The following is a 21,830-nucleotide window of genomic DNA, read 5'->3' as shown; positions in this document are numbered from 1 at the left end:
GGTAAAAGGAAGGAAATATAAATATTCTTGTAAGCAAATTTAACAAAGAAGCACAGATTGTTCTGAACATTAAAACCTTTTACTTAGCTTTTTTAAAACATAATTTTGATCTGCTATTATGACAAAAAGGAACATAGTGGTTAAGATGCCAGTTCTGATGATCGGAAGGTTGGCAGTTTGAGGCCCAAGTGCTGTATGATGGGGTGAGCTCCTGTCACTAGTGCCAGCTTCTGCCAACCTAGCAGTTCAAAAGCATGCAAATTCAAGTAGATAGATAGGTACCACATCTTAGTGGGAAGGTAACAGCATTTGGCGAAGTCCTGCTGGCCACATGATCACCAGAGCAGTCCTTGGACAATGCTGGCTCGGCTTAGAAACGGAGATGAGCACTGCCCCCTACAATCGGTTATGACTAGACATTTATGTCAAAAGACTACCTTTACCATTTATATTTTAAAGGATGATGAATGTATCTCTTCTTCCAAGCATAAAAAATTCAACTATAGCATTTTTTTAAAAAAAATATTTAAAAAAATATTTCACAGCACTTTTTGCTTAATTTTTCTCATTCTCTCTCTCAAAAGTATGTATTTTTAACATTAAAAATTTAAGTTTTCTTAATGAAATGAAGTACTTTTTAGCTCTTTAGCCAACTTTGCAAAAACAAACTTTTCAGTTAACAAGTCACACAGATTTTCTGCAACTAGTAACTATGGGAAACTAGCAAACAGCACTCTGCAGGTATATCTGAAAGAGGAGTCAGGCACATACTCGGCATCTTTGTAGGTCAAAATTTCAACTGCACAGGACTTGAGGGGCAGGAAATGAGGGAAGATGCACTTAGTCAAAATCTAGGTCATTGCCCTCTTTCTGAGTCTTCTGGGATATGTTCATGATCATCCTCAACTGATCGTGATCGAGACGTCTCTGGTCATCTCCTCTTTGTCAGATATGAGAACTCTGCAGTAGATAAAACCCCTCTTACTCATTTACAGCTACCTGACTCATGACTTCTATCTATTATCCTTCAAAATGTTGTTTAAGGTACATGTTAATTTATAACACTATTTTAAAATGCATAATTAGTTCAAATAGTATTTTAAAAATGAATAGAGACTTACCATATGATGATGTCTTCATAAGTAAAACCTAATTTTTCTTCATTATGACCAGCATTACAAAGCAGCTGCAGGTAAAAACATATATTTTAAGTTCTTTTACACAGTTTCCTCTTATTTTTCTCTCACATTTTTCAGATTTCTCTTGTCTTGCTACATCTGACCTTTTTTCCAAGATACTAGCAGAAGAAAAATGGCCAAGCTGGCACCCTATAATAGCCAACACCTTTTAAAATATCCTTACAAGAAAAAGCAAGCAATATACTGTATAATAGAAATGAAAAATTTCCCTTTTATTATTAGCATGAATTCTGTAATTATCTTAAAAGCAATGCAAAATTTTTTACAAGACCATCAAATTTTGACACAGAAAAATAGATATAAAAATACAACTACTGTAATTTATTTTCTTTCTCAGTCTCTACAAATAGTAAATCCAGATTTAATTTTATCAGTTTAATAAAAATGGTATCACACACTTGTCTATTCTGCTGTTGCAATACTATCCTGGAGTGCTTGTGGCCACTGCCACTACTCTAATATATATATATATATTTAAAGATCTTGTGTTGTCTTTGTTTTGTTTGTTAAAAAAATAGGTGTATAAAAGGGGATAAAAATGGTTTAAATGTCAGAAATGAAATTAAGTAGGTCACCATTTAGTGTAAGAACTTGTATCTAAGAAACTGGCATAATGTTTTAAAGCAGTGCTATTCAGTGACATTGCCAATAAAATCATCCTGGGTAGACGTGAGAAAGAAGAACATCAGTTTCAGTACAGACAGTTTTTTGTGGGTTTTTCGGGCTATGTGGCCATGTTCTAGAAAAGTTTCTTCCTGACGTTTCGCCAGCATCTGTGGCTGGCATCTTCAGAGAATGCTTACCTGGAAAAAGTGTGCGTGTGTGTGTGTATTGTGTGAGCCTGGGAATGCAGGAGTGATTTGCATGTGTATTGTTCTGTGCTGATGGCAGGCTTCAGGCTGGGAGGCTAATGCAAAAGAGGATTAGTGTCTGCTAATTGGTGTTCATTATCGGCTGGGAATCAGATCACCAATAAGCAGACACTAATCCTCTTTTGCATTAGCCTCCCAGCCTGAGGCCTGCCATCAGCACAGAACAATACACATGCAAATCATTCCTGCATTCCCAGGCTCACACAGTGCGCGCACATACACACACACTTTTTCCAGGCAAGCATTCTCTGAAGGTGCCAGCCACAGATGCTGGCGAAACGTCAGAAAGAAACTCTCTAGAACATGGCCACATAACAAAAACAAAAAACAAAAACCCCACAAAAAACTATGGATGCCGGCCAAGAAAGCCTTATATTTCAGTACAGATCTTTAAATGGCATGTACAGCTGGTCCTCAATATCCACAGTTTTTTTAGTCACAAATTGAAAATATTCCAAAAAATATAAATTCCAAAAAGCAAGCCTTGTTCTTGTCATTTTATATATGGGACACCATTTTACTATTCCACTGAATTTAATGGGACTTGAGCATCCATGGATTCTGCTATCCATGGGGGGGGGGGGGGTTCCTGGAACCAAACCCCAGTGGATACTAAGGGCTCATTGTATTGTAATCTCTTAAATGTTGTAATCAAGCCTCTATATTTTTACTGAAGCCTTAATCTGTATTTAAATGTTAGTATCTATGTGGTGGTAAAAGGTTATTTTGTTTTGTGCATTATCTTAAGTGCCTTCTTTCAGATGCACAGAAAATACTTTTTATGAGTTCCTAGTAGAAACTGTTTTTAGCATTAGATAGCATAATCCTAAAAGCTCTTTAGGAGTGCACAGAGGGCTGTGCCCACATACCAATTTTCCAAGGTTTTCTTACTCTCGGATTTCATAAAAAGACATCTCAAATTTTCCCTACATTTCATGGTCTTCTCACTGTTCATGGAATGTTATTGTCCACTGCTTGTGGAAAACAAGTCTACAAAGAATGTTAAGAATTCTAACTGGAGGCTCTAGGAATAAAACATACTACAGTGTGCCCTTTCCATCTGTGAGGATTCCATTCCTCCCCTCCATCACAGATAAAAAATACCATTATGCTGAAGCACCATTATAGTCAATGGGTAGTGACATGTGCATGGCCATGTGCACATGTCACCCACTAACTATAACGAGACAAAGCAATCTATGGACGTTTGAGTCTGTAGATGGTTAGTATGCCGATACAGAAGGCACACTATACTGTATTTTAATGGAATTGATTAACAGGATTTTGAGAATACTACAGACAGGAACACTGTATCAATTCTGTAGTGTTGAGGGGAGGAAAAATGTCTTATTATGTCTCCATATATCAACATGTCATCCCGCAGAACCATTAAGTAATGAAGAGCCTGTTGAAATCAAGTTCAGACAGTCTTGCGGTGGACCCTCAACTATGCAGGGCACTTCAAGGGGAAAGCAGTTTGAATTCACTCTGAACTTGACTCCACAGCTACTATAAAGTCTGAGGAAGTGTCTATGGCTCTATCTGTCCAGGTTTCATTTTTTAATCATGTAAAAAAAATATTCCTGATTCAAGACCACGAACAGGAAGTCTGCACACTAGGAGGCATGACTGTATGTACCTTCCTGAGAAATGAGGGCTGCATGAGGATGGGATGACATGGGAGACGGCCTTCTTGGTTGGGGTGGTCCAATTGTGGAATGCCTTCCCTTCAGAGGTCTGACTGGCACTTAAACTGGTTTCCTTCAGTCTCCAAGCCAAAAGATGGCTTTTTAAAAAAAAGCCTTTGGGGGATAATTTACTTTGAAATTACCAAATAAATAGTTTTAAATTGTTGTAGTTTTTAAAATTGTAACTATTGTATTGTCCATTATGTTTTGATCTTGCTTAAATCACATATGGCTTTAATCTGGATGCATAAAAAATTATGTATGCATAAAAATGCATACATTTTTGCATTACCACTTTTAACACTGCAAATATATCATGTTACAAACTGTGATGATGAAATTCACTAACAGGATTAGATATGTATTATAAAGCCACACTTCTTTACCATATATACACTGCCTACCAAAACCTTAACTGTGTCTAATTTGTCTGGTTGCTGATTGAAATATGTTTTACAAAACGGTTCCATAAAATTAAGGCATACTGTCTTACAAGGATCTGAAGCTTTAACTTTAATAAAAGGGCACTTTCTGAAGAAGTTACTGTTATTTATTGATACCATTTCTGCTGTTTACATGGTATTGGATATTAGAGACCAGGGTAGTTTACTTTTTTCAAATACAGTATAAGTACTGTATATTTAAATGTTGCTACTTCTCAGGTTAGATTTAGAACATTTTGAGTCAGAACATACAGAGCTGAGTCAAAGCAATTCATGTCACCATGCCTTAAACCACATTGTAAAATTAGAACAAGAGATTGACAACAGCAGAACAGTGAAGAAAAAGAACTATCACTTTCCTTCTAATATCATATTTGCTGGTATTCTTTCAACCATTAGTGAAGTGGAAAGGATTACCCACTGAGAATTTAGCGGGTTTCTCAAAAGACTTTCCAAACTGGCAGGAATTTTAGACTGTCAAACGCACAGGTATAGTTTAGTTTGTCAAACACACCCCACGCATAGCTGCCCTACCAGCTTTAAGTAAAAAGACAAGCTTTACTGTAAACAATTTTTCTCCACTACAGTGGTACCTCGGGATACGAAATACCCAGGTTACGAAATTTTCGGGATACGAAAAAATCCCATAGGGAATTATTGTTCCGGGTTACGAATGTTTTTTCGGGTTACGAAAAAACTTTTGGTGCTTTTCGGCGCTATTTTACACGGAATCGCGGCTTTTCCCCATTAGCGCCTATGGCATTTCGGCTTACGAAGGCTTTTCGGGTTACGAAAGCGGCCGCGGAACGAATTACTTTCGTAACCCGAGGCACCACTGTACCTTTAATGAAGAAAACAAAAAGATCTATCCCAGATACCAATGCAAGTTAGGGAAACCATTCATTTTCTCACTAATGTTCAACTTGAAGAGTAGAGATATAATATTTGGAAGGGTAGAGATATAACATTTGGGAAGGTGGAGTTAAAACCCACTCCCCACAATATGCCACTGAAGTTGGAGATTGCATCATCCTCCCATGTCATCATCACTATCCCTTCAAAGATTACTCAGAGAAAAAGGCTAAACCTGACCCTCCAGTAGTCCTTGTGGGGATATAAAACATAGCTCTCCAAGTAGCGTTTCTGTTTTTTTAGGAAGCGGATGTTGGCAGGGGACAAAGCATTTCCTTGATACCTTCTAGCTCAAATTTCATGACTGTTGATACTACCACCAGATAGCTGAGTTCCCCATCCCCCTTTCAACCAAACATAACATGAACCATCCTTCAATATAAGTTGCAGTACTCTGCATAAATACCCTAAAGGGACCAGATTCCATCTGAGCTTGGAAAGCAGGGTCAGTCCTGGTTAGCACTTGGATGGGAAATTAGGAATGAATGCCAGGTGCTGTAGGCTGTATTTCAGAGGAAAGAAATGGCAAAACCACCTCTGAGTATTTCTTGCCTAAGAAAACCCTAGGAGATTCATGGGATCACGATAAGTCAACAGGAGACTTTAAGGCACAAATACATAGACATACTGTCCACTTATGCCCCGGCCTCTTATTTAATTATGGTAGTAAAAGAACACGAGGCTGTCCCTACAGTGGGGGAATGAAACTTGTATGTGTTTTTGGAGCCAGTTTTCTGTCTCCTGGACTCTCCCCAAAAGCCAAAATAAGGGGTGCGGAGGGGAAGCTATAAGTAGGAGGAAACTCCACTTCTAGTTTTGGTTTGAGAGAAAAGTAACAGTGGAGGGGTCCCTGCAATCTATTTAAAGGCTTTGAACCATGTAGGTAATTCCAGGACCACAAAAACATGTTTGGGGATCCCAAAGTCACACTCTGGCCATTCCTACCTTACAGTTTTGGATCAAGGGATGGCCTACTCCTGAGACTGAGACTTCAAGTTTGCAGAAACTACTAACCTAACCAGAAGGATCACTTGAAAACAGCCTCTACTGTGGTTATTTGTCACCAAGTTGACTTCAACATATGGCAACTCTATGAATGAGAGACTCCCAAGAGACCCCATTATTAAGATATCTGCTCAGGTCTTATAAACTCAGGACCATAGCTTTCTTGACTGACTCAGTTCTGCAATGTGGTCTTCCTCTTTCACTTCAACTTTCCACTACCAAGTTTTATCATCTTTTCAGTGAATCATGTCCACTCTTGATATCTCCAAAACTTCTATGTAATTCTTTAGGCTTAATTTGCAAATGAACCCATTTATATCTTTTTGGCATTAGGAATTTGTTATGAGTATGTTATGGAGTTCATGGTACTCGTGTCTCAAAATCGATTTCTTTGTTTATTTTAGCAGTATGCTTTTTGGGGAAAGCATAATTTATTTTGTGTCTGCTAATGTTAAACTCATAAACTGTTGTTAGAAGTCACAAATTCAAATGTAAAACAATTCCTGTTTTGATAGTAAATGTTTTACTAGTTTACTAGTGACATAATTTTACAGCCATGAATTCTCAAAAAAATTCACAAAGTGAGTAAGACATAAGGAGATTGATTGAAATGGAGCTTTTAGATGTCAGGAACTAGGATCCACAGTTTTGAAAAACTACAGTATTGTCAAAGAACTTGGTCAAACACACCAAAAAACTACTGGACAGAGAATAGACAATTATACTGGATCCAACTCCACCAAAAATTGTTTCTGATTTTGACTCCAACTCCACAGTCGTGGCAGGGTGTGATCTATAAACTCTAGGTTTATAGATGTTCCTTAGTTGTACATGTGTCTATATGAAAGAGGGTTTTGCTGAATTATGTACTCTGGTATTCAAAAGGATCAAAACAGCTATCAGCATACTGCTGGTGGTTAAAACTTTTCAGTACACCACCAGCCTGTGTAAGACTTACAGTATCAGTTGCTTAGAAATGGTCTAAGAATTTACTGAAAACAATTTTTTAAAGGTACACAATTTATTCCTGGGAATGCTGAAAAAGGAGATAAAACAATTCCAAATTTTTATTTAACTTTCAGGTTGTCAGCAGTCAACTATGCTTGTAACTTGATATGGTGAACTCATGTCAAGTGAGACACAAATGTGTGACTCTCACATGTTTGGGAGATCACATCACTAGTTCACTCTGTCTTTCCTTTGAATAGAAGATTTAGTTATCAGGATATACTTCAGATAATTTGCATCACATGACAGCACTGAGAGGTAGTGGCTTGTATTCAGTAAAAACTGTCTCAGAAATACATGGCATAAAGCTTCAAAACACTGATTTCTCTTTCCATATAATACTTGATGTTCCAAAACGTAGCTAGGAAAATTGTACCACAGTACTGGCTGCTCAATGTGACATACATCACATATCATATTTTAGATAAACATGTAACAGGCAAGGAAAATACAAATGCAAATGTATTTTTAACACTGGTCAGTAAAATGAGATTGTGTCTTCATGCTACCTATACAAACAGTAATAAAATACAAGCTTAATAGAATCACAAAACTGTATACACATCGAAATAATCCCAATGGTCATCTAATCCAACTCCCTGCAAGTATTCATAGCTAAAGCATTCTTTGCTGTTTCTCTTTACAGTATCATAACAGTTAAACCATAGGTTTCTAAAGTACTGATCAAATCAGTTTCTCTCACATTTGCAGTATCATATACCCTAAAAGTTGGGGTAGAAATAGATATGAAGAATTGCTTGAAAATAACAGATGACACAGTAGGCCTCTCAAAAACAAAAGAAGAAAGAAAGAAAGAAAGACTACTTCTAACACAAGAGTCTGACATCAAAGTGCCTGTCTCTTCTGAGGAAGGGAACAGATGCCCTCATTTTTCTTCAGCACCCAACTATATAATATAATTCCAACTGTAACTGCAGACTAGTTTTATCAAACAGTAAGATCTCAAGCAAAACATACAGGGACATATCACATGAATAAAGAAGAAAAACTTGTTTTAAATTAAAACTAACAGCATGATAAAATTGTTCAAGCAAATATATCTTTTTGAGAGATGTATGGAGCAAAATCTAGTATTTCGCTGCAGAAACATTTCAAACTTTTTTCCTCCCTGCCTGACTCCAGTTCAGCCCTGGACCAAGTGGGAGACAGCAGTTCCCAGTCTCAGTTCCACTGGAATCCACTATCCTCCCAGCAGCAAAAATCCATCACTGGTTTCTGCCCTCAAAATTGAAGAAACTTTAAGCAGAAGAAAATTCTCATGTTTAAAAAACCCTTTATATTTAGTTACATTATAGTCAGAAGACCAAATGCATAATCCTTGGCATGTTTACTCAGATGTAAGTTTTGTGGCTTCCTCCAAGATAAATATGTATAAGATGGCAGCACTTCTGTTTAGGATGCTTTGCACTACTGCCAACAAAAGATCATTAAGGAAACTGAGGTCATCTAATAATACACATTAAGTTGGGGAAATAATAATGTATTGATTTTGAACTCAACTTATCAAGTAAATTTTGAACAGACAGCCTTTTATTTAATACTTCATATACTAATTTGTCTGGTAGAAAATTCATATTCCTATGCAGTAGCCTATTATTGTTGTTGTTGTTGTTGTTGTTGTTGTTATTATTTCTTAGAACAAAACAGAATGTTTTAAGCAATACTGATACCCACAGGTATCAAAGGCAATTCATGTACCTCATACACCACAATTGCATACATCTATTCAGCACAATTTCAAGGATTTCTGACATGCCTTTAGATGACTGATACATTATGTTCAGTACTGTATTTCTGTCCTTTTGCTACAAAAACCTCACTTTCAACAGACAGCTAAAAAGATAATACATAAATTATGCTAATATTTTCCTCAAAGCTATTTGCTAAGTTATTTAACACAATTTATTTTTACTAAATTTAAATCCTTGGTCATGTTATTGTATTATAAAGCCTGTGAATGGCCAAGGAAATTAATAACTGGATAGAAAACAATTCATTAAATCATACATTAATCCGTGACTAATTGCCCTTGATTACTTTGATTATCCCATTATTACATCAATTATCCATGAAAAGTTTTCCTTAATACTTTTTTTATTGATTTTGAAAACTTAATACAAATTAAAACACATACATTGTACCAGTCAGCAAAATACTTACCTTAGTGAAATTATTCAAATGGCCCAGTTTTCTCATATTTGAAACCCCTTGCAATTTGGCCACATTCTGGAGAATCTCTCTCAGATTATCAGAGGGGTCTGCAAAAGAGATATGTATTAGTAGGTGCAAGGAAACAGTATCCACACCATCTCCTCCAAGAGACTATTCCCTGAAAACACACTAGGCATTGCATTTATTAAAACATGTTCTATTTCTAAGACAATTGTCAATGACCTGGTCACAGGTCAACATTTAAAGATGAGGCAAGTGAGGAAGAAAAAATACCACAGTACCTTGCTCAAAAAAGCAATATTGTGCAAGGAATGTATTGAGTCTTGTTCAAACAAGCAATGCACATAGGCACAATATTCAGTGTAAAATAATAGAACAGTTTCAATAATCAAAAGTCGTAACAGAGATTTCTCTGAAATTGGAGGATTAAGAAAATAAATAACAGTTCAAAATATCTGGTATGTTTACATACATATCACACCACATAAACAAATCACCTGCTAGACATCTTTTTCAAAGGTTCCCAGCAGCCTCAAATTAGGAAGGGAAAATCTACTTAAATGCATACAATACCTACCAACCCTAACTTGAGAACAGAAATGAGTCCAATGTATTGCAGGTGGGAATTTACTAGCACTTAAATGTAGGTAAATTATGAGAGCCAGAATGGGTAAGTGGTGGACTAGGATTCTGGAAGGCTGGGGTTCAAGTCCCTGCTTGTCGACAGAAAACACTGGGTAACCTTGGCAAGTCATACTCTTTTGGCATAAGGAGAAAGCGAAGACAAACCATCCCTGAACAATCTTGTCAAGAAAATCCTGTGATAGGTTTGCCTTAGGTTGGAAACAACTTTTCATCTAACAATAACAAATTCTGGAGCAAAAGTGTTTAGCAGATTTTATTTTTGAAACTGAATTAAACTTTTCAATTAAGGTGCGATGCAAAGGAAACAATCACTGATGTATCTCTTCTTGTTTTGTGCAGAATCAGCATATGAGCAAAACGGGAGAAGCAAGAGTAAACAGAATATAAGCATCCTATCAGCAACCCTGTTCCCTTCATGAATTGGAGGGATAAATTCTGATGCGGGGAAGGGAATTACTTCTACTTATGTAGGTTTCCTGTGAAATGTAACATTTCCCTTTTCAGCACTCTATAGTTCAGCAACATCTGGAGGGCCACATTTTTCACATTCCTGTCTTAGTGTTTCGTTTTTGTTAAGTGTACTGGGTTGTGGACTATTCCTTCAGCCATCTTGAGAATTTAAAGGTTTGGAGGGGTTGCCCTAAGAGGGCCAAATTAAAATTTTAACAAAGTAAAACTGCATAAAACACCAATTTATGTTACTAGCTGAAGTGTACCATATCCATATCCAATATCTCCTCTTCCACAACTTCAGGAATTTTACCAGCAATACCTCAAAGAGCCATCTCCCACTTTCCTGCCTTGTTTTTAAACTTCAAGAACCTTAACAGCAATACCTTGAAGGTGACACTGCAAATGAGCACGGTTAAATTTTGAGGTGTCTCTAAGAGTTATGGCTGCAACAATCATGCACACAGATATTCTCCAACCCAGTAACCAGCTTTTATGAGGTAATTAATGACAGAATTAAGTATTCAGTGAAGAGCAACATATTAAAAATCATGAGATATCCTCACTGTGGTTGAAATTCCTTTAACATTATATCAGAATATGGAGGCTTCCATGTTTTAAAAAAGGAACTGATTTCTACTTCACTGCATCTGAGTTGTTTGGTATTGCTAGTGGAAAAAACACCTTCTAGAGAACACTTGATCCAGTATTACAAGCCACAAGCATAAGAATATTAAAAAGAATGGTGTAGATACACATGTACCACTAACATTTTTTTATAACCTGTAATTTTATGGGTACATAACAGATGGGAGAAGTCTCTTCCCTATAATTTAGCATCACTGAAAATACAATTTGACTGGTTCATATTCTTTTGTTTTGCACTTTCAGCATAATACTGTGAAGAACTACCCTAGTTTTTAAAACTTTTGGCTCTGGAAATGAGCTGCTGTACCCCTTAAGCACCAAATCCCAGTCTTTTAAGTCCTCCAGAATGTTTTTTATTCTTGAAAACAAAAATGAAATAGGATGCCTTTTTAATGAGGTTTCTCTAAAGGAAAACATTTTAACATGGTCATATGAGCAAGTAAAGTAAAACTAATTGTGGTTTTCTTTTCTGTGTAATAAAAAGCTTCTCAACACAACCTTTAAAAAATAACTGAGGGGAGGGGACCCTTTCAAAATACATAGGGCATACTATGGTGAGGGTTGGCATACCTTGGTAAAGCTTTTTGCAACAACAAAAAACCAGCTTAATCATAGCAAACTGCTATCCCACCAAAACATATAATGTACAAAGAGTCTTGCTGCATCTAAACACAAACTATGCTTTGTCAATTTCTTATCAAGAGATGAGCAATCCAGACTGCTAAAAGAATGTAATTCTCTTACCTAAACTCCCACTGTATTTTCTCCCTTTCTTCAATTCCAAAAATATGGCAAGAAGTTGATTGAGACTTTAACTAGTGTTAGAACACAAGCTCTGCATATCTATGACAAGAGGTTTAATCCCAGGCATCTCCAGTTAAGTGGATAAAATACAGGAGAGCCTTGATTATCCGACATAAACATGGCCGACTGATAGTCGGATACCCGAAAATCTCGGATAATCTGGAGGGTCATTTTGTCCCCAATGACAGTGTGCATGCACCCGTGCCGCCATTGGGGACAAAAGTCCCTCGCCTGCCTGCCTGCCTCCCTCCCTCCCTTCTTCCCTCCCGTCTCCTTCCCTCCCTCCTTCCCTGCTTATTTCCTGCTTTCTCTGCAGCAGCTTCTGTGAGGCGGGATCTTCCCTTTCTCCCAAAGGGCTCTTTGGAGCAGGGATGAAGAGGCCTGGGCATGCACTCGGTCCTCCTCTTTCTGGACCTCCCCTTTTCCCCAAAGGGCTCTTTGGAGCCCTTTGAGGGTAAGGTAAGGGAGGCAGGAGAGGCCTGGGAACCTGCCTAGTCCTTCCCGGACCTCCACTTTCCCCCAAAGGGAAAGGCTGCGGAGGACAGCCCCAGGCCTCTCCTCAGTGGCTTTATTTTCCTCAGGCCAAAGGGAGTCAGCAGAAAACCAAGCCACTGAGGAGAGGCCTGACCCAAGCAGGGATGGTAAGTAGGGAATGAGGGAGGGAGGGAGAAGCGAAGGACTTTTGTCCCCAATCTGACGTCCCATGCTTCTTCTCATGAAGAAGCATGGGACGTCGGATAATCCAGAGGGTCAGATAACCGAAGGTCGGTTAACCAAGACTCTACTGTAGCAACTGATAAGAAAGATCTCTGTGTGATCTCTTAATAAGCCACTGCCAGTTAAGAACAGGTAGTATCGAGATAAGTGGACTAATAATCCGATCTAGTATAAATCAAATTCCTAAAATTCTAGGTGAGGGGTAGCCTTCTTCAAAGCCCCACTCCATGCAACACTTCCTTTTGTCTGCAAACCTGCTCAAGACATCTGGAGCTAATTGTTCTCCAGGCAACTCTGGCTCACAGCCCTTGTTTGTTTGTTTATTTATTTGTTTGTTTGTAATATATATTGTGGTCTGGTGCAGTCCCTTTTTCCAAACATAAGACTCAAGAATCAGATGAGACTTTCTCAGGATGATATCACAATCCAAATCCAATCCAGGTGGTGAAGTGCAAGTAGCTGAAGTGAAAGGGTGCAATAACTGTGCTGGTACAGTGGGCTCTGTCCAAGAGGAGGTGCACGTTGCCGATGGCTGAATCGCCTTGATGGCCTGTTTGGAAACATCCTGCATTGGTAGTGTTCTCGACAGTACAGGTCTTGTTGGGCCACCAAAGGTCTCTCCTGTAAGACATGTCCCGTGTGCTAAACATCCTGCTAGGCAGAAGTGATGGTTGAATGTGTTGTCAACATCTGGACCAATGATATCTATGGGTCATATAGTAATTTACAAACTTATTTTTCTGCACTACTCCAAGGTTATTGCCAGGCAGACACTCATAGGATTACCACTTCAAAAGTATACAAAGGTAAGAGTCATAGCATCCATCCATTCAAGCATACACCATCACCAGTTTGTGCAAGTAGTAACAAGTAGAAAAGATTTAGAGCAAGAAACTAAAGAACAAAGCAGATGAAAACAACTCTTTTTTCTCCAGAATAAGACTCATCCTGAAGCACAGAAAAATCTTGCCTTGAGAGTTCTTCAGACAACATCCAGCCTTTTACATAAGCTGACCTACACTGAATAAGCTTCAAACAACAACGCTTCTAAACCCTGTAAACCTTTACACAAACAGAAGTGGATTGGGGGGAAAATATTTTCAACTTAGCAAACTAAGAAAAGACCACCCCTGACACTTTAAACAAATTTACCATTTACAAAATAATACAGTTGCCCCTCTGTTTTCGCAGACTTGAAGTCTGCATCCTTGCCCATTCAAAGGAAGCAAATGGAGAGGGATAAAATTGGATGTGCGCCCGCGAGGGCATGCCACCATTCAAGCCGATGGGGCTTGTAAATAAGCAATTTTCCATTTTCACAGTGGAGGGGGGTGTTCAGAACGGATCCCCCACAAAAACGGAGGTGCAACTATATATTGCAATGTGTTTACTACATAAGCCACCTGTATTATGTCTCATTCCTAGATGATGGAAGTATTATGTATAATGCAAAGAGATATACAATAAATAAAGCAGAGTTATGAGTTTCAACAGTTTTCAACCTAGATTGAGAAATAACAATAAATGAAGAGGCATTATCCTCCTCTCCTCTTTTAGCTTTTGCTTCTGTTTTTAAATGTGTCTTGTCCAAACAATGCATCATGTAATTCACCTCATATGTTTAGAGATCCTACCTTGTATTTGTACAGATTTGGACATAACAAACCTTATTGGGTGGAAACAGAAGCAATAGTCTGCAAGGCTCACTTGATGACCATGCCAGAGGAGAAAGGGAATGCACAAGCTTGAGAGTTGTGCATGTCCCGATGAGCCAGGCTGCAAATTCTGTTTCCCTCAACTACTCTGCTTAGACATGAAGAAAAATGTGCTGTACCCTGGCTTCAAAAGAGTGAAGATTAGTGGATGAGAAGAGTAGGCATATTTAATAATGTGTGCATATATCCCAACACCAGATGAAATCCTCAGACACACAAAAGGTTGGTGGATATGGCTCAACACAGATAATTATGGGGCTCGAGAGATGAGCGACTCTGTGCCACCAGTTTTTCCAAATGGCGTGGCAACTATGTACTCCCTCTTGGGAGCAAAAAGAAGCTGCTGAAAGCACCCTCCTGGAAGGAGTGCGATTGGCATTACTTCCTGCCTTTGCCATTTGGGCGCTGCAGCACATTCATGCCATCATGGTGGCCCCCATGTGGATGGGGCCGCACCATGATGGCACCAGCGGTGTGTAGTAGGACTTGGGAGCATGCAGACGCTCTGCACTCCCAAGCCCTAAAATCAGCTCCAGATCGCCACTTTGGGGCAGTCTGTACCAGGCCTATATTACTAGCTGCACAGTTAACATAAGGCAGTGGTTCCCAACGTTCCTAATGCTGCGACCCTTTAATACAGTTCCTCCTGTTGTGGTGATCCAAACTTATGAAATTATTTTAGTTGCTACTTCATAACTATAATTAAATAGGTGTTTTCCAATGGTCTTAGGCGACCCCCCTGAAAGGGTCATTGGACCCCCAAAGGGGTCCCGACTCACAGGTTGGGAACCAGTGACATAAGGTAATTTGGATTAAGGCAACTAATAGCCTTCACACCACACTAGCCATGAGATGTTTTCTTTGAAAACGCTAGAGGTAGTTAATTTAAATACACAAGTGATGCTGGGGAATGGGCCCTTTCCTAGACAATCTGAACAATTAGATCGTCCCAATTATTGTTAAGTATTCTGGGGTGGGGTGCGGTGGGACAGGTATCCCTTATCTACTCATCTTTTTTTCTTGCTGGAGCTATTAACGACTTGGAAGGAGAAAGAAGAGTAATTTCAACTGTTGAGAATGACATAGATGGAATGGATTAAATCCACCAACCCACCCATTTCCACTGTGGCATAGTGGGTTGAGTACCGGACTATGACTCTGGAGATCAGGGATCGATTCCCACTCAGCCATGAAACCCACGGAGTAGCCTTGGGCACATCACATGCTGTCAGCCCCAAGGGAAGGTAATGGCAAATCTTCTCTGAACAAATCTTTCCAAGAAAATCCCATGATGGGTTTCCTTAGGGTTGCCATAAATCGGAAATGACCTGAAGGTACACAACACTTACACACCTTGCTGTAAAGAAGAGAGACACCCTGACTGAAGACACATTTTATTTTTAGCTGTTATTTTATCTTGCTTCTAAAAATTATAGAACAGTTCAATCAGCAAAGTCAGATCATATTAATATGTAGATCCAATTATTCCAGGAAACCAACAGTATTTTAAGATACAGCTAAGTTAGAAAATGCTACTCAGATATTTTCTGAGAACTGTAAGATAACCAAGACCTTTATCTCACTGAGGTTTCACATTTCAAAACAATTTTTTTCACTAAGAGAAAAAATATGAAACAGATACAGTGTGCCCTTTCTTTACGCAGGGGATCAGTTTCGGACCCCTCCCCACATAAAAGAAAAAATGCATAAGCCATTGAAATAAATGGGACCCTAATATCAACGTTTTTTCCGATTGGGGGGGGGGGGGGGGGGGGGTCCGGAACAGATCCCCCACGAATTGGAAGGGATGACTGTATTTTCCTTTCATGATGCTTTGATTTTATGTGAACCACTTTGAGCAAGGGGAAAAAAGCATAACATGAAATAGTTTTACAAAATAAAATAATGGGTAACACTAATTAGCAAGCATTGGAGATTATCGCAGATACCGTATTTTCCGGCATATAAGACAACTGGCCATATAAGTCGACCAGTTAAAATATAGAGTTTGGGATATACTCGCCGTATAAGACTACCCCTCTTTCAACGCACACCAAATAAAAATTAAAAAAACATCAGATTTGATTTCAATCTGGTAATTTTAATTCAAGTGCTTATGACATGCAGGTACTTACCAGGAAAACTTGTTGTATGCAAAGCCTGCTTGAATTGGTCAGCTCTCCCTGCCTGCCCAGCCCTCCCTGTCTCCAAGATTTTATTCTACTGTACTTGTACAGCACCTCCCTTCCTGCTTTCATATGGTTGCCACATATGGAGGGGATGCAGCCACGGCCATTTTGAGCTCCCCCTACCATAAGCGGCAACCACAGATTCTCCAGTCCAGCTCGGAAGTTTCAGCACCCAGCATATAAGACGACCCCCGACTTTTGAGAAGATTTTCCTGGGTTAAAAAGTTGTCTTATACGCCAGAAAATACAGTAATTGGAAATTATAGGGGACGGATCTGGCTAAGATCAGATCGTGATGCCTCAGGTCTGAGGATAGAGTTGTGTGATAACACCCGATCTGAAAAAGATTTCCCAAATTTTCAGTCTGCTCTGGGGCCAGGTGGAAGCTCATGCAATAATCTCCATTGTCACAAGTCTTCTAACTGTAAAAGGTGCCTTACATATAAAAAGACTATTTAAAACATACAAAAAGTCAACATAAAAACCAAAATTAAACTAATGTAGATAATGTCTTAGTCTGCCACGATACTTACAATTTTTAAACAAAATTTGCTACAGACAATTTGCTATATGAAACAATGAAATGAAAGAAGTTTGGGGAGAAGTCATGGTATGCAGAAGAATCCATTACAAGAGCCATCTAAATTTTCAATAGGTTTTCAAATTAAATGAGCCTAACTTTTTACAAAGATTAGTATGGGGTCAGAGCAGCAGTTTGCTCCTTGTGTGATTCAGTCTTCTTTTCAGATTTCTTTTTGAATTAGTAAAAGGAGCACATGTAATTAATTTTTGCACTGCAGATATTATCAGCTAGGAAGCATGTTACAAGTGGCCACCTCTATTCTTAGGAGCAGCATATGCGTACAGTATATGCTAGGGTTACCTACCACTCTTCACTGCTACCATTGCTGCTCTTCTTTCAGTGCAAGGACACCACCTTATCAAAACAGTCAAACTGCTTGCATTATGATTTATTGTGCAAATGGTTCATTCAGTCAGATACTGGCCTTTGCGTTCTTTTCAACATTGACTCAAAAAGTTTGTTTCTTTGGGTGTTTTTACATTTCAGTTTTTAAAAACATTTATACATTTATTTGTTCACTGACTGAATAGTTTTAAGGTCTTTTATCCTGTAAATTGATTGTACTGTTTCAATGCACTACTTGGCTTTTCTAATGTCAGCTCTCCATATACGCAGATCTTTTTATCCACAGATTCAAGCATACATGGCTTGTAAATATTTTTAAAATATATACATTTCAAAAAACAAACCTTGAATTAAACATTTTACATAAAGGACACCAATTCACTACACCATTGTATTTAATGGGGCTTGAGGATCTTCAGATTTTTTTATCCACAGGGGGTTCTGGAACCAAACCCCAGTGGATACCAAGGGACCACTGTAATACAGTCCACCTGCCCCACTTGCTCTACACTGACTTGAGCTCACGTGGACAGCAAGCCTGGGGGGGCCAAAATGGCACGTGCGAACATGGCGCATGATGCCATTGAAATCAACTGGACTTGAGGTCCCATGGTTTTCCCCACATGCGGGGGGACATGGGTTAATACCGAAACTCTCAGTCGGCATCTGTAGCAAAGAAAGAACCTAAGAAACTGCAGGTCTACTGCATCTTATCCATACTCAACTTACTCACATATTTTTTTAAAGATGAAAGAGTGGTTTCTCCTTCATCAAAAAAGCATCATTGCCAAAGAAGATGATAACTGTTTGCTGAAGAAAGTAAACACTGCTTCTCAATTTCAAGAACTCCTGTTGAAGGTACTTTGTGGACACCGGGAAAAAAATTGACTCAGTCCCTTCAGACTGAATACTTCCCTCATGAGGTAGCCAACTGAGCATCACTTAAGCTGTCACTGTTGCAAGCAATAGCTAAAATCATTTTGTCATGAGCCTCTATTCCAGCATTCCATTTAGGGCACTCAGAATAGATGTCTGTGGCCCTTGTAAACATAAATATGAGTAATGCTCTAGTGATACAGACACTAGACTCTAGAGATACAGACACATAAAAAACATGGAAAGTTATTTTGAAGAATGGTATTATCAGAATGCTGACAATGCCTAATGTGGCATTTCTTTTTCAGCTATTCAAGTCTGGCAATTAAACCTTTGAATGAATGACCTGGACCAGCAAATTAATCAAGCAAGGGTAAATAACAAGAATTACAGTAGATGGCCTACCCAATCAACAGATGTTATATACAATCGGACCTTGGTATCTGTGGAGGATCTGTTCCAGACCTGTCACAAATACCAAAAAATGTGGGACCTCAACTCCCATTGTCTTTAATGCTGGTGTGACATGCACATCTGCTTGTGTGGCTACAAGCACGTTCTGCCATTGGGAACAACAGGGCTTGCCATCCATGGATATTTAAATCCATGAATGGCAAGCCCATGGATAACGTTGCCCCACTGCATTACCTTGTGGTCAAACTCTCCCCTAAGAACAGATATACCATTTTGGGAGGGCAGAGTACATGTTTGCCACTCTTGTTGGATAGACTGCATGAAAAAAACTATTAAAATTGGAACTATAGCATTCAAAATCAGTTGTTTTACCTGTACTGAGGCTCTCTACAGTGTACTGTGTAGCATAATAATTTTAAGGAAGACTTTCAAGTCAGCTAGCATTACATAAGGCAACATTTGGTTATGACCGTGTTTTCATGAGGAATACACATTTAGTATTTGTCTCTTATCAATGCAATAGTGAATCTCAGAGCTTGGAATCTTACTTTTTAAAAAGAACTAGTTATTACAGTGTGCCTGCATTATACGCAGGCGTACTATACGCGGCTTGAGCATATGTGTTCAAGCCGCGCAGGAGTGCACGGGCCTCAAGGGACAGCACGTCCCATTACAATGAATGGGGCATGCGCCATGGCGCGCCGCCATGCCACCGTGTGCACGAGCCCCATTCACTTGCATGGTACTTGAGCATAGGCGGAATTCGCCTTACCTGGGGGGGTTTGGAACAGATTCCCCACGTAAGGCGAGGTTCTACTGTATTTTGGTGACTCCAACATGTCATCACGTGTGTGTGCCTTCAAATCATTTCTGACTTATGGCAAACCTAAGGTGAACTTATGGTGTTTTGCTGCCAAGATTTGTTGGCGAGGGTTGCCTTGCCTTCTTCTGAGGATGAGAGAATGGGACTTGTCCAAGGTCAATGAGCAGTTTTCCACAGTTGAACAGGGATTTAAACCCCGCTTTCCAGAGTCATAGTCCAATGCTCAAACTATTACACCATGTTGGCTCTGTGTTACTTGCCACTTTGTTACTGCTGATTTATACAATGCACTCATCTCTTGACTTCCGTGGCTTTGTCATTCATGAAATTTGATTATTTGCAAGTCCCTTGCTGTGTGTGCTCCTCCGCCTCCCTCCCTCCCTCCCTCCTTCCTGGGTTTTTCCCCTGGGAGAGAGGGGGAAAGCCCAGGAGGGAGGAAACAGCCAGAAAGGGTGAGCGTGCACTTCTTTTGCCTCTCTTCTGATGCCTCAGACAGCTCAGGCCAACTGTCTGAGGCATTGGAAAGGAGGTGGGTGACTAAGGTATTGGAAGAGGAGCAAGAGAAGTGCGTAAGTGAGTCCCCCGCCTTCCTTCCAATGCCTCAGACAGCTGGCCTGAGGGAGATGGAGGACTCATGTGCGCTACTCTTGCCCCTCCCATTTATAGATTTATAGATTTTCCACATTCTCAGGGGTCTTGTTCTCCTAACCCCAGCAGATGTGGAGGGCCGACTGTACTAACAAGTCACCTTTTATGTTACTACAGCACTATCAGAAAATGCAAGAAAGTGCTCTCTGATTCCTCCACATGGCCAATACAAATATTGTAATTAGAAATTCTGAGAAAAATGCACACATAAAAAAATTCTTCTCAGCTGCCATCTCAAGTTAGCTACCCATGTGACTCTTTCTCTTCCCCTCAGCAATAGCACACACACACCTTGTAATGAGTAACAGGCAGATAACTCATTACCATTCCACTGAGAAGTAGTAAACTGCAGCCATGGTGATTATAGGCAATAAATTAATTCCGTTCTAGCTTGTTACTGCAAGTTATGCTTCTTAATTCTGATCTATCTTCTAAAACTACAACAAACCTTGTAGTAACCCAGATATCTGGTTACCGAGTTATCCAGGAACAAAGTTCTTTCAGATCCATGTAGGGTTGGAATCTAAATATCTGATCATGGATAATAAATCAGACATTATTCTAAATTCTAACACAACTATTTGACATGCTTTAAAGTGCATCCTACTCAATTCTTCAGACATCTAACATCAAAATGGAGCTGCAGAGACCCACATCATCCCCACCAATTCTGACCAACTTCTTTTTATGTAGAATTAAAAAATAATAAGCAACATTTATAAAGCATTACAACACTCCCTATACTGAAACAAAAAACAAGAATCAAAATATATATGGTAGTTCAACTAGTGACGAGGCTTCTTGAGATAGCATCTACATTAGATTGACTGTGGCTACAACTCCTCCTGAAAAGCCAGACAGCAGCACATGCAGTGAACAAAACTGCCGCAGTTATTTATGGCATGCAATGGAGCTGCATGTCCTAAACCAAAGAAGAAAAGCAAAGGAAGAATAAACAGCTAACACTTGTCAAGATGTTTTAAACTTTTTTGCTGAAAAGCAAATATACCAAATTCATATGATTTCATAGTCGCACATAGTATCTCTTTCTGAACAAGGTGGCAGAAATACGAAGAAATAAGAATGCTTTTTCTTCCAATGGATATGTAAAACTGGAAAGGTCAGTCAACTTAAAAAGATGGAACATGAACTTTCACAACCACTGGTGAGGAATCGAATGGCTGTGAAAACATTTTCTAAATACAGTAGAGTCTCGGTTAACTGACCTTCGGTTAACCAACACTCTGGATTATCCGACGTCCCATGCTTCTTCGTGAGAAGAAACATGGGACGTCAGATTGGGGACAAAAGTCTCTCGGCTCGCCTCCCCTTGTGGCTGGAAGTCCCGCCCCTTTTCCCTTGGCGGCCTCCCTGATTGGTTGAGAGGCTGGGAAGGGGCGGGACTTTCAGCTGCCTACAAGCCCCAGGGGGCTTTGCAGCCGGACGTCCCACCCCTTCCCAGCCTCCCAACCAATTAGGGAGGCCGCCGAGGGGAAAGGGGCGGGACTTCCAGCCGCAAGGCCCGCTGCGGCTTGCAGTCCCGTTCCCTTCTCCCCACAGTTGACTAGCAGCCCCGGGGAGAAGAGGAGGAGGTGCCCCCACCCGCGGGAAGGAAGGGAGAGGAGGAGGCGGCCCCCACCTGTCCCTTCCTCC

The 21,830-nt window shown here is 39.6% G+C and overlaps 1 protein-coding gene across 9 annotated transcripts in view; it reads right to left on the bottom strand.

The window, feature by feature from the left end:
* The window catches only part of RICTOR (RPTOR independent companion of MTOR complex 2), a 122,143-nt gene that overhangs the window by 83,131 nt on the left and 17,182 nt on the right, over window positions 1–21,830 (bottom strand). For all 9 annotated transcript variants that reach the window (XM_042448850.1, XM_042448842.1, XM_042448848.1 and 6 more), the window contains exons 3-4: window positions 9,309–9,406; window positions 1,122–1,186 (exon numbers count right to left, since the gene is read on the bottom strand). In XM_042448850.1, coding sequence (XP_042304784.1) covers window positions 1,122–1,186; window positions 9,309–9,406 — 163 coding nt within the window. The remainder of the gene's footprint in view (window positions 1–1,121; window positions 1,187–9,308; window positions 9,407–21,830) is intronic.

Source organism: Sceloporus undulatus, chromosome 2, assembly GCF_019175285.1.
Source record: "Sceloporus undulatus isolate JIND9_A2432 ecotype Alabama chromosome 2, SceUnd_v1.1, whole genome shotgun sequence".
In the NCBI taxonomy this organism is placed as follows: Eukaryota; Metazoa; Chordata; class Lepidosauria; order Squamata; family Phrynosomatidae; genus Sceloporus; species Sceloporus undulatus.
The sequence above is the reverse complement of the archived record's forward strand: the minus strand, read 5'-3'. Positions and strand labels throughout refer to the sequence as shown.